Source organism: Lithobates pipiens, unplaced genomic scaffold (assembly GCF_037356315.1).
Source record: "Lithobates pipiens isolate NorthernLeopardFrog02 unplaced genomic scaffold, aLitPip1_a1.2 Scaffold_18, whole genome shotgun sequence".
Taxonomy (NCBI): domain Eukaryota; kingdom Metazoa; phylum Chordata; class Amphibia; order Anura; family Ranidae; genus Lithobates; species Lithobates pipiens.
Window position 1 is genome coordinate 591,267,695 of NW_027507758.1, and position 12,890 is coordinate 591,280,584.

The 12,890-nt window shown below is 43.6% G+C and overlaps 2 protein-coding genes across 3 annotated transcripts in view; one reads left to right on the forward strand and one right to left on the reverse strand.

Annotated features, from left to right (window-relative positions):
• LOC143989146 (fucolectin-like) overlaps positions 1-12,890 on the forward strand; it is a 565,918-nt gene that overhangs the window by 305,455 nt on the left and 247,573 nt on the right. The gene's annotated exons all lie outside the window — the stretch shown is intronic.
• The window catches only part of LOC143989147 (fucolectin-4-like), a 378,380-nt gene continuing 370,712 nt past the window's right edge, over positions 5,223-12,890 (reverse strand). For both annotated transcript variants that reach the window (XM_077489175.1, XM_077489173.1), the window contains exon 4: positions 5,223-5,914. In XM_077489175.1, the coding sequence (XP_077345301.1) occupies positions 5,764-5,914 (151 nt within the window). In that variant the 3' untranslated portion in view covers positions 5,223-5,763. The remainder of the gene's footprint in view (positions 5,915-12,890) is intronic.

A 12,890-nucleotide genomic window follows, 5' to 3' on the forward strand; every position in this document is an offset into this window, starting at 1 on the left:
CAGTAAGGTCCACCAGAAGATCCTTAAAAGCTACACATCATGCCGAGACCCAAAGAAATTCAGGAACAATTGAGAAAGAAAGTAATTGAGATCTATCAGTCTGGAAAGGGTTATAAAGCCATTTCCAAAGCTTTGGGAATCCAGCGAACCACAGTGAGAGCCCTTATCCACAAATGGCGAAGACATGGAACAGTGGTGAACCTTCCCAGGAGTGGCTGGCCGCCCAAAATTACCCCAAGAGCACAGCGACGACTCATCCAAGAGGTCACAAAAGACCCCACAACAACGTCCAAGGAACTGCAGGCCTCACTTGCATCAGTTAAGGTCAGCGTTCATGCCTCCACCATCAGAAAAAGACTGGGCAAAAATGGCCTGCATGGCAGAGTTCCAAGGAGAAAACCACTGCTGAGCAAAAAGAACATCAAAGCTCGTCTCAATTTCTCCACAACACATCTTGATGATCCCCAAGACTTTTGGGACAACATTCTGTGGACCGATGAGACAAAAGTGGAACTCTTTGGAAGGTGTGTGTCCAAGTATATCTGGCGTAGAAGGAACACTGCATTTCATAAAAAGAACATTATACCAACAGTAAAATATGGTGGTGGTAGTGTGATGGTCTGGGGCTGTTTTGCTGCTTCAGGACCTGGAAGACTTGCCGTGATAAAAGAAACTATGAATTCTGCTGTCTACCAAGAGATCCTGAAGGAGAATGTCCGACCATCTGTTCGTGTACTCAAGCTGAAACGAACTTGGGTTCTGCAGCAGGACAATGATCCTAAACACACCAGCAAGTCCACCACCGAATGGCTGAAGAAAAACAAAATGAAGACTTTGGAGTGGCCTAGCCAAAGTCCTGACCTGAATCCTATTGAGATGTTGTGGTATGACCTTAAAAAGGCCGTTCATGCTCGAAAACCCTCTAATGTAACTGAATTAGGACAATTCTGCAAAGATGAGTGGGCCAAAATTCCTCCAGGACGCTGTAAAAGCCTCATTGCACGTTATCGCAAACGCTTGGTTGCAGTTGTTGCTGCTAAGGGTGGCCCAACCAGTTATTAGGTTTAGGGGGCAATCACTTTTTCACACAGGGCCATGATGGTTTGGATTTTTTTTCACCTTTAATAATAAACACCTTCATTTACAAATTGCATTTTGTGTTTACTTGTGTTGTCCTTGACTATTGTTTAAATTGGTTTGATGTTCTGAAACACTTAAGTGTGACAAACATGCAAAGGAACAGGAAATGAGGAAGGGGGCAAACACTTTTTCACACCACTGTAAATAAACTTGCAATTGCAAAGAAATAAAGACAAAATAAAAATACAAGTAAAAAACAAGTAAAAAAATTCCAAGTAAAAAATGAAATGTGAATATAAATAAAAATAAAAAATTTCAGTCAGTGAAAGTCCCACGCTTCTAAAAAAGCCAATGTGATATGTGCCAAAAAAATGAGTAAAAGGTGAACAACAATGAATAATGGGGAAAATCTTCCGTGTTTATCTTCAAAAAATATACAACTGCTACTCCCAGTGCACACTGAATAATAATGTGATTACTCTCACCAAAGCTCTTACCCCAACAGGGGTGGATCAGCCTCCACAGTATAAGCCACTGTGCTGCTCTCTGGCAATGGTTTGATGTTGTCCTGGGAGACGCCTGCTCTTCCGCTGGTATTGCGTGCCACGTTATGTATAGTAAGGAAAAAACACTGTCTGACCACGCCCTACGCATTTCGTCACAGATGACGTTGGTGTGACGAAACGCGTAGGGCGTGGCCAGACAGCGTGCACTTTCTACACAGACGGCAATACGGCTGGCGGGATTTTAAAAGAAGCGTTCTTTTTACAAAAAATCATTGGTTACCTTCTGTTACAATAAACGATTGGTTACCTTCTGTTTGTGAGTAGTTTTATTATTTTATTAATAAACTCCTTGTCAATACATACTGCACATTTTTTTTTTTATTACTTTTATTTAACACACTCTGACCAGAGCAACGCATTGTTACTGTAGTACCATTGTACTACTCTGGGTAAGTGACCGGGATTTTTTTTTTTTTTTTACACATTATGATTGCTTATAGCAGTGAATTTCATTGCTAGAAGCAAGCATTTTACTGAATGAAACTGATTAATTTGGTTTGTTTTGTTGTGATTAGCTGTGAATGGGCAGAGATAATCACATGGTACAGATGGTTCTGTGATTGGCTCTGTCTGTACAATGTGATCACTGTGACCAGTCACAGCTAGAAACACAATTATACACAATGGATGGCATGAAAGGAAGCCATCCAATGTGTGCAACTGTCATGTGATCTGCTGTGATTGGTCAAAGTGGTCACATGGTACCAGCAACAGGCCGGTACATTGATAAGTTGTCAGCTGTGTCCTGTGGATATAGCCAGTGACAGATTGCACCGTTGCATGGCTCACCTTTCTGAGTCGTTATATGACGTCCATTCAGAAGGAGGAAAGTTCCCTCCCAGCTGTCAATCTGCTATAGGCCGGGTGGGAAGGTGTTAATAACATTTAGTCCCCTTGCCTAGTTTTCCCAAATGACTTTCCTCCTGGCATCAGCGTTTTGGCAGAAAAACACCTGACACATGTAAATGCATCCAAACACATCTAGATGCATTTCACAGAGTCAAGTGCTTGTGCTATAATTATTTTAATTGAAATAAATTTGATGCTAAACACTTGACATGACTAGAGTTAATCTGCGTTAAGATTGCATTACAGTTTTACCCACTCCGTTATTTACCCTCCTTCATGATCAGGGCATTTATTGCTATTCTCCAATGTGCTGGCAATTGAGCAGTTATAAAATACTGTACGCAAATGATATTTGTATCGTTTTTTTCACACAAATAAAGGCTTTCTTTTAGTGATACTTGATCACCTCTGTTTTTTGTTTTTTTTTCCCCAAATATAAATAAAAATTTGGAAAAAAATGATTTTTTTCTAGTTTCTGTACATCCAATACAATCAAAATGTATTCTGCTACATTTTTTAGTACCCAAAAAGACAACATTTAGTTGCTGCTCAGGTAGAGAGGTAAAGTCCAACTAGACCGCTGTGAGTGCAGACAAGGACAGGGAGCTGCAGCAATGTCAAAAGAAAATAATTTTCTAGAATTTGCACATCATGAAGCAGACCCATGTGCATGGGTTTCGCTCCACTCACTGAAGCTTAACCATGATTAAGCTCCAAGGGGCAGAGCAAAACACGTTGTGGGCATGGCCTGGCTGGAGTCCGGGGCTGAGGCTCCCATTCATCTCACTTCATGCACATGGGTCTGCTTCATGATGTGCGACTTATGGATCTTTTCTTTTGACACTGCAGTGGAACCCTTAGGGCTCATTCACATGTAAATTTGGGGAGCGGTAAAACCCTACAGTTGAGCTGTTTTACCACCCCTGATTGCTACCCACCTTTAGCTGCTGAGGCAGCAGCCAAAGGTGTTCACATGTAGCAACAGAAATTAAGCCCCCTGTTACTTTTTGATGGGTACTACTGCCTGCCAGTCGTGATCCATTCAAGTAAATGAGGCCGCCACTCTGCAGGTACCCTGCAACTGCATGCTTCTGTGGGGTTCAAGGGGTTAACGCAAGTTGTGAGAAAGCAACATAATGCTGCCTACTTTTTAACCCCTTGTTTGCTGTACTGAACAAGGTTGCAGGGCACTTAAAAAGTGGCCTCGTTCACTTGAATGGGGCATGCTTGACAGGTGCTACACCCAGGGCCGGACTTACCATTGGGCTTGATTGGGCTCAAGCCCATGGGCCCGCCGAGATACATAGCCCAGTGTACTCGGCTCGGCTCACAGTCACACCCAGTCACACCCTATGATGAACATAACACAGGGACTGGGCATGACTGTGAGCCCAGCCGAGTACACCCGAGGATCCGAGAGCCTCCGAGATACAAAGCACTCTGTATCTCGGTGGTGCCATTTTTAAACTTCAAGACTGCAATGAAAAGCCTGCAAATGACAAGGTTGCAAATGACACTGGGGCAAGTCTGCCAATGATAAGGCTACACTGACAAGGCTGCAATGACACTGGACAAGGCTGTGTATGGATGGGCAAGGCTGCAGATGCACACTGACAAGGCTGCATTGATGGGCGTTTAAATGTAACTTTTTTCCTTAAACTTCCCTCCTAAAAGTTTTTTTCCTTAAAATTCCCTCGTAAACTTGGTGTATGTGTTATACACCGATAAATACGGTGATGTATAGAAGGTAGGGCCAGAAAGCCCCCACCACCCTAAGTCCTGCCCTGGCTACACCCACCAACCATGACAGGGCATATAACTCCTGCTGCTGCGACTGCTACATCTGTACACCCCTTGCTGCTGTAGCTAAAGGGGGTGTGGTTGGGTGATAACACCTCTTAACTATGGGGTTTCATCACCCCCAAGCTGCAAATGTAAATTAAACCTTACTGTTCAGTGCACCTGCAACTTTCCTGGGTTAGCTGCACTTTGCTAAATACTTTCTATTATATCCTGCAGGTGTGGCGTACTTTCTGAAAATACACCAAAATTCCTACATGGCTAACCACAGCAAATGTGCAGTGCAGGTACACTGCACTGCACCCGCGGTGTGTGTAAATTGCAACACATCAGTGTAAAAGCAGCCCTATACTATCATGTCCAGTGTATTGTTTCACACTGACCTGAAGATCTCTTCTTTCCTGCTACTGGCACCACTTTGGAGAACACTAGCCGGGATAAGATATGGAGTGCAGTTGGTATCACTCTGCATGGGACAGGAGCCGTCACTACAGAGGAGGCTTCGGCTTATGCAGCCCTTCCTCCCTGCTACACCTCCAAATTTACAAGTGGCACCTCAACATTGCACTCTGTTGGATGCTCTTGGATGGTGGGTCAGCCAGCCCAGACCGTGATCTACCAGTCGCCTGTCTGCGATCTGTTGGTAGACCGCGATCTATAGGTTGCTGACTCGATATATGTTATGGTTCTCTGTTGTCATTGGTAATGAGAGCAACAAGGTCAGGATCTGGAATATTAGTTCCGCTACCTCCTTTTTAGTAATAACCCACCACTATTTTAAATGACTTATTCTGATCAGACCCCTAAACATTTTCAATGCATTTCATCCTTTTTTAATACACTTCCTGCAGTTAAATCCAATACACATAACATGTTTCCTCTATACTGGAACACAGCGAATTCTGATAACACATTTGACAACACACATAATGCTGAACATGGTTTATTAAGCAGTATTTGATTATTCAGATTATTGGCACATAAGGCAATCAATTATAACTTTAATTATTGTATTAGCCTCCATGCACATGGTCGGAGAATCCGTCGGAATGTGTCCTATCGGACCGTGTTGTCGGATAATCCGGCTGTGTGTGGTATGCATCGGACTGATTCCGTCGGAATATCCGTCTGACCAAATTTTCCAACTTGTTGGAAATATTTTCCGACAAACTGGTCCGATAGGACATACTCCGATCAGGTGTAGAGAATTCCGATCGGACAAAGTGCCACGCATGCTCAGATCAAATTCCTACATCAAAGCTATTGGCTACTAGCCTGAACGTAGTCCCATCGTAACGAAATTACGTCATCACGTTCTGAAAGATCGGATTTTTCGACAACTTTGTCCAACCGTGTGTATGCAACAGTTTCGGACACAATCTGACGGACAAAATCCGACAGATTTTTTGGCAAAATGTCCAACCGTGTGTACGGGGGCTAAAACTGTTGCTCTTTTTAATCGGTCCTTTCAGTTACTGTCGGCGGTCCAGACTTCAACTTCGCATAATTGAAGGTATTCGGTCTTTCCACGTAAAATTATATTGACGTATCTGCCAGTCATGCCATGACAGTAGAAGGTCTGTGTTGCTCCATCGGGGATAGAGGTAATCACTGCACACCTGTGAAGTTAAATTCTTCATATCAATGATGACAGTCACAGTAATATGCCTGTATTTATTTATTTTAAAAAGTAACATGATAATATGTAAAGCAGAATAACTCAATTAAAGATAAAGATATCCAATCTACAAACTGCAAAGATCTCCAAATCTGGCATTTTCCCCCCACAGTACTTCTTTTTGACCACTAGATATCTTTTTTTCAGGTTAAAGGGGTTGTAAAGGTTCATTTTTTATTTTTTTTAAATAACAAACATATCATACTTACCTCCACTATGCAGCTAGTTTTGCACAGAGTGGCCCCGATCCTCCTCTTCTGGGGTCCCACAGCGACTCTCTCGGCTCCTCCTCACAATAGCTAACCTCCTCAAAAAGCTCTCTCCAGAGGGGGTTACCTTGCGGGAGCGCTCCTGTCTCATACACTCTGCGTCCATAGACACAGAGTGTATGTCTCGGTCCCACCCACCGGCGGCCGTGTCATTTGGATTTGATTGACAGCAGTGCGAGCCAATGGCTGCACCCCCATAGGGGGTTTACAACCCCTTTAAGTGACAATAATCATCATAATCCCACCTCCACTGAGCCCAGACTGCCATAGACACGTCCCCTGAGGCAGCCTCATCATTCAGCCTACACTCAGAGTATTACAGCATTAAGGACCGCCCCCTGCTGCTGCTAAAGAAGGAAAAGTATAAGGGCCCTTAACATCATTGGATGGGACAGAAGCTCACTGGAAAAAAATGCATATATAAACACATACATATACAAAACAGCTTTACTTGTTTTGGATTTGTATAGATATTTTTAAGTGGATGAACACCAGGACATTTACCTCAGCGGTGGCTACCCTTCATTTTTTCTTGTTTCATTGTGCCTCAACAAGCTGACTGTTGTGATTTTTGAGAGCCTCAAGGCATTTGGTCCAGGTATTACATTTGTATGAATCCTATGCCTATAGACCTCTACTTTAAACATGTACATCAAAATTCAAAACAAAAAAGGCATCAGCCACCATCCCCTCAACTTCATTCTCCATTCATTTTTCAGCCCCGGATTTTTTTCCATCTGGAGTTATTGAGATTATCAAGGATCTACTCCACTGGACAAGATGATTGATGAAGGATTTACATTGAGGGGCTCTTCATTTTTATTTATTTATTTTTTAAATATAGGACATTTCAAATTTAGTATTTTGTTTATTTACCATTAACTTTTTTGTTAATGAGTGGGGTGGGGTATTAAGGTCCTAGCTTTTTTTTAAGGGGAGTTCACAATTCTGATGAGCTCACTTGCCTGCAGATCCCTACAATCACTGGTACAGGGATGTTGGGAAAAAGCCTTTGTAGTCATCAACATGGAATGTGATGTGTTTGGCAGGGTGGTCCACCTGTCAATGTACCCCCCCCCCCCCCTTGTAGAGGGCATGGTTCAGGAAGGAGAAACACAATAATGCTTGCCTTTTCCTGTTTTTTTTGTATGGGGTTCTGTGACAAACCCAACCACAAGAGGGGGTTTTGGAGAGGACTAGGGGCAAGCCTCATGCAGAGTTCCAAGGAGCCGGGGCAGTTGGCCCCTCTCCCAGCCACAAGCTACTCCCAGCTGAAGCACTGGCAACAGGGCGGAGTGTCACTGGCCTTTGCCTATCACCTATAGTGTCTCCATGGTTTCAGGGTCTCCACGACCTCTGTCCCAAACCTACTGATGACAACTTTTCCCTGTGGCCCTGAATTGAGATCATGTGGACCATCTGTGTGGGTTCACTCGGCCCGACTAATGCATGTCCAGACAAGGTGGAGGGCTGGGAACTTGTTAATTCATGTTTGATGGGGAGAGAAATGTGACTGACTCAACCAGGACAGAGGCTTTGGAGAGGCCTAGGGGCAAGCCTCCTACCCGCTGTCTTTGGGCCCTGACATTTGAGGGAGCTACAAGCATTTAGGAAGAGGTCCTGTTAAATAATGCAAAAATACATTATTAGATTAAACAGTCTAGGAAGCCATGATGGTCTCTGCCAACCAAAAGAAAGCGGGTTAGTGAGGTTTGGACAACCCTGGGTCTTCCTGAATGCTGTTGCTGGATAGTCTGAGGTGGGATGAGATCACTGTTTGTTATGTGTTTATTGTTAACGTTATTGAAAACTCAGTTTTTTTTATTTTATTTAAATTTAGCAAACATGTTATACTTACCTGCTCTATTGCATTAGATTTGAACAGAGCAGCCCTCCCTCCTGTTCAGTGAGGGGCGCCCAAGCCAAGTCACATCTCCCTGTGACCATTCAGACATGGAGCCTTGACTCAGCCACACCCCTCTCTCTCTTGATTGGCTAGCTGACTTTGACTGGCAGCAGCAGCATTGATATAACATGCGTGATGACGTCATGTGGCCAAGCCCTTAATGCATTTTGTCACCTGACCTTGACTTCCTCAAAGGGAAGACTTCTTCTAAGGCAGAGATCTCCAAACTACTGCCCTGCAGCTGTTGTGAAACTACACATCCCATGAAGCATTGTAAAACTCTGACTTTCACAGACACGACTAGGCATGATGGGAATTGTAGTTCCTGAACAACTGGAGCGGTTTGGAGACCCCTGTTCTATGGTGACACTGCACTAAATTGTCTGCAACAGCCTGCAACAAACCAAACTGGCCTTGTCTTAAGCCCCATACACACTATCAGATTATCTGCTGAGTTTTCCCTTCAGATTTACCAAATCCATGTAGTAGAAGGGCCTGCCTGATTGCATACACATTGAAACTCCTAAGGTTTGTCCTCATATTATATGGTTTTGGTAAATCTGAAGGAAAAACTCAGCAGATAATCTGATAGTGTGTATGGGGCTTAACAGTTCACATTAAAAAGGGATTTCATTTTCACACATTTGCAAATACATGCGTAAGCTACAGCAGCCATGTGAACTGTTAGACAGGACAATTTGGTTTGCTGCCAGCTGGCTGGTAAGTGAGCTGGGAATTTTTGTTTATTGTTTTTTTGACATGCCTCATCCTCCCTTGTGCTCCTTGTTCTAAATGCCAGTTATAGGTTGTTGTGGTTGCCATTCCTTGTAATGTTGGTGAATTGGTGAGGGGACTCACTGCATACTTTCTCTGCCGTTGTGCTATTGCTGTGTGTCCAGTGCATTCTTGTACTTTTAAGAAGGGGTGGGCTCCCTCCAGGCATACCTGCCCTTAAATGATCCATTATTATATGCAGGTATGTGCTCCAACTAAGGAGACTCTCAAAATTACAAAGTAAGGACTACAGTAACCTGCGGTGCCGTGCTGTGGCCACTGCAGCTTACGCATGTATTTGCAAATGTGTGCAAACTAATCCCCTTGGTTTTAAAGTGAACTGTTAGACAGGTCAATTCAGTTTGTTGCAGACTGGCAGGTAAGTGAGCTGGGAATTTTTGTTTGTTGTTTGTTGACATGTTTCTTACTAGATACCTTGGACTTTATACTTTCCAAACAGGGGTCATTTTAGGGCCTCAAGATATGAGATACAGTAGGCCTTCAGTATATCAGGACTGATCAATTTTCAAATATATACAGTATACCATAGATTGTACACTGATTTGAATGCTGATTTGTTTTTGTTTTTTTACTAAAGACATGTAGCAGAATACATTTTTAAAATTTTTTATAACATAAAAAAAAAGTCAACATTTTTGGCTAATTTTTTCGTTTATGCAGCAAAAAAATAAAAAATCCACTGGAGATTAAATACCACCTAAAAAAGCTCATCTGTCTCAAAAAATATATAAAATGTAATTTGGGTACAGTGTTACAGGACTAATTGTCATTCAAAGTTTGACAGCGCTGAAAACATAACCATTTGATATCTAGAAAGTTGTATCCCCTTCATGACCAGAGTATTTTTTGCTTCTCAGAATTGTAGTACTTTAACTGACAATTGTGCGGCCATGCAACACTGTACGCAAACAATTTATATCTTTTTTTTTTTTTTTTACAGATAGAGCTTTCTTTTGGTGGTACTTGATCACCACTGGGTTTTTTGATTATTTATTATACAAATAAAAAAAGACTGAAAATAATAATAATAAAAAAAAAAAATATTTGAGGGTTTTCCAGCATGAATGGCCTGTGTAAGGTCATGATACAACACCTCAATTGGATTTAAGTCCGGCTTTGATTAGGCCACTCCAAAACCAAAATTTTGCTTTGTTTGAACCATTTGTATGCAGTGAGTCCCCCCCCCTCGCCAATTCACCAACATTACAAGGAATGGCAACCACAACAACATATAACTGGCATTTGCAGCAAGGAGCACATGGGAGGGTGAGGCATGTCAAAAAACAATAAACAAAAATTCCCAGCTCACTTACCAGCCAGCCTGCAGCAAACAGTTCACATGGCTGCTGCAGCTTACGCATGTATTTGCAAATGTGTGCAAATGAAATCCCTTTTTAACGTGAACTGTTAGACAAGGTTCAGTGACTCAGGGCTGGATGACTCATCCTAGCAGCCTCTCTGGTGCCTCCAACCATTTTATGGGACATTGGAGAATGTTCTAGATATAGAGGATGGAAGCTAGGAGGAGCTGCTTGGAATATTTATGAGAAGCCAATCCTTAGTAAAGGGCTGGCAGGGGCAGGCCACCTCATAAATAGATATGAGTCATGCCAGCAGGAGGCAGTCAGGTGGAAGATGGATATGGAGTGCTGTGCTGAGCAGGCCGTCTGTGGCCCTTAAGGCCCCTTTCACACATGCGGACGATATGTCCGTATTTCATCCATCCGTTTGTGGATGAAATATGGGCATACATTCATCCCTATGACATCCGCAGACACCCGATATCGTCCGCCTCCGCTACTGTCCGATTCTGCAGATGGAGGAAAATCCTATTTTTCTATCCATCTGCAGAGCGGATCGGATGAACACGGACAGACGGTCCGTGCTCGTCCGATCCCCATAGAGGAGAGCGGAGAGCTGACAGGGCGGTCCCTGCACAGTGTGCGGAGACCGTCCTGTCCACCGCCGGCTCAGCATGGACAACGGAGCGATCCCCGCTGAGCGAGCGGATCATCACGTGGCAGATCATTACTGATCCGCCCCGTGTGAAAGGGGCCTTAGGGTTCCCACTAGCCTGGGGGGGGTGACATCAGGCTGGGGCTCAGGTGCTGGAAGGATTCTACCAATAACACATGGAGGAAGCCCTCCCTGAAGGCACAGGAGCTAGGAGGTACAGCAGGAGCAGGTAATCTGGAAGATTTCCTGCGAGTCAGCCGGGTGAGCTGGTGAGTGTCAGTCTAGAGGACTGTTGGGACAAGTTAGCCTGGAGGGCTAGTGAAAGGGGCAGAGGTGTTGCTGGGATCAGTAGCCAAAGGAGTGATACAAGCTGGATACTGTTCTTTTTGCTACACATACAAGGGGCCTTGGGTTCCTGCCTGTAATGGGCCAATGTTTAAAATATGACAAAGAGCCTGTCAGATCTTCACAGCGATCCAGCTGAGTTCTACAAGCAAGTGAGTGCTGGAGGAAGAGGTGGAGCTGTATATATAGACTGTACATAGAGACTGTATTTAGGAAAAGTTTGTTGTTGAAGTCGATGTGAATTCCATAATCCCATCATCTCCCATCTCTATCCAAGTTATTACCCTCAATAAATAACAAAAACAAAGTCATGGACTGTTCTCTGACTCTGAAGTGCCAGTAAAAAGTCAGTGTGCCTGGTTGTTCGGGGTGGGGGATCCTAGTTCATCTGCGGTCCACTACATTAAAATGAAAAGAAAAAAAAGGTGCCTCTAAGTGCAGAAGTAAAATGTTATATTTCACAAAAGGGTTAAGAACACTTGCAAAAGGGTGGATGAGTAGGAGCACATCCTATTAGTAATAGGGCAGGTGGTCCGGCATTCTGGTAGTCCCAAGGAGTCTCAGTGATATCCGCAAGTGTGATTCTATGGCAGCAGATTCTGAAGTGGCCGACAGATGGAAGTCACAACTCTCCTGGATACTGGGAATACAGCTAGGCTGCCTGAGACAGCATGGAAGCCGAATCCAGGAAGTGACTCCAGCAGAAAGAGACCAGCAACCAGCATGGACAGCAAGCCGGAAGTGAACAGGCAACATGTTTTGAAATAGCTAATTGGTTTCTTTTTCAAACAATGACTCAACATTAACAACTCAGTCAGTCAGAAGGTTTCAGGAAAAATCATTGGCTAAAATTTGCTGCCAAATTATGGTGCACCCATGCGCACTCTAAACCCAGAAGAAGTCCAATTCACTTACATGTATGTGACTGTGCCTGCACCTGCTGCCCGCTCACAGTATATTTACTGTGAGCAGTCGGCAGGTGGTTAAAATTAACCTGGGCAGGAAGGGAATGAAAGTGTATGATATTGAGGTGTATAAACATGGCTAATTGAATAAGTTTAGTTTCATTATTATTTTTCTAAGTGGAAAATAAAACCATATTATGCAAAACTTCATTACCAAAAAGAAAGCCTTGCTATGTATTACTTTGATATTTTAACATTGAATTTCAGGAATTCAGCAACGTTGCAGCAAGTGAAAGAGCTCTATAAGTTAAGTCCAAGGAGATGGCTGCCACTTCCTGGGCTTATCTCTATTATTCATATCTGACAGGTTTATTGTGCTTCAGCATAGTAGCTTCCAGAGTTTGATGCTGGACTCAGCCCTTTCATATGTAGAGTTGGTGTAGATACTATGCCTGCCCCACGGTGAAGTTGCTGTGAGGGTGAGGACCGCACCTGGGTGACACCATCTCATGCTCAGCTCTGAGTCCTCACACAGACTGCCATTCTTTTCCCTCCTTTCCTGTCCTTCTCTTTGCGATCTCTTCCTTATGTCTGTGGTCTCGTTGTTGTGGCAGTTCATCTGCTTCCCATTGTATAATCCAGCCCCCCCGTGCCATATGTGCAAGGGATCAAAAATAAATGTGGAGCACTATCACACAAGAGCAGAGCACATGCACACATGATACACACACTGTGCAGAGA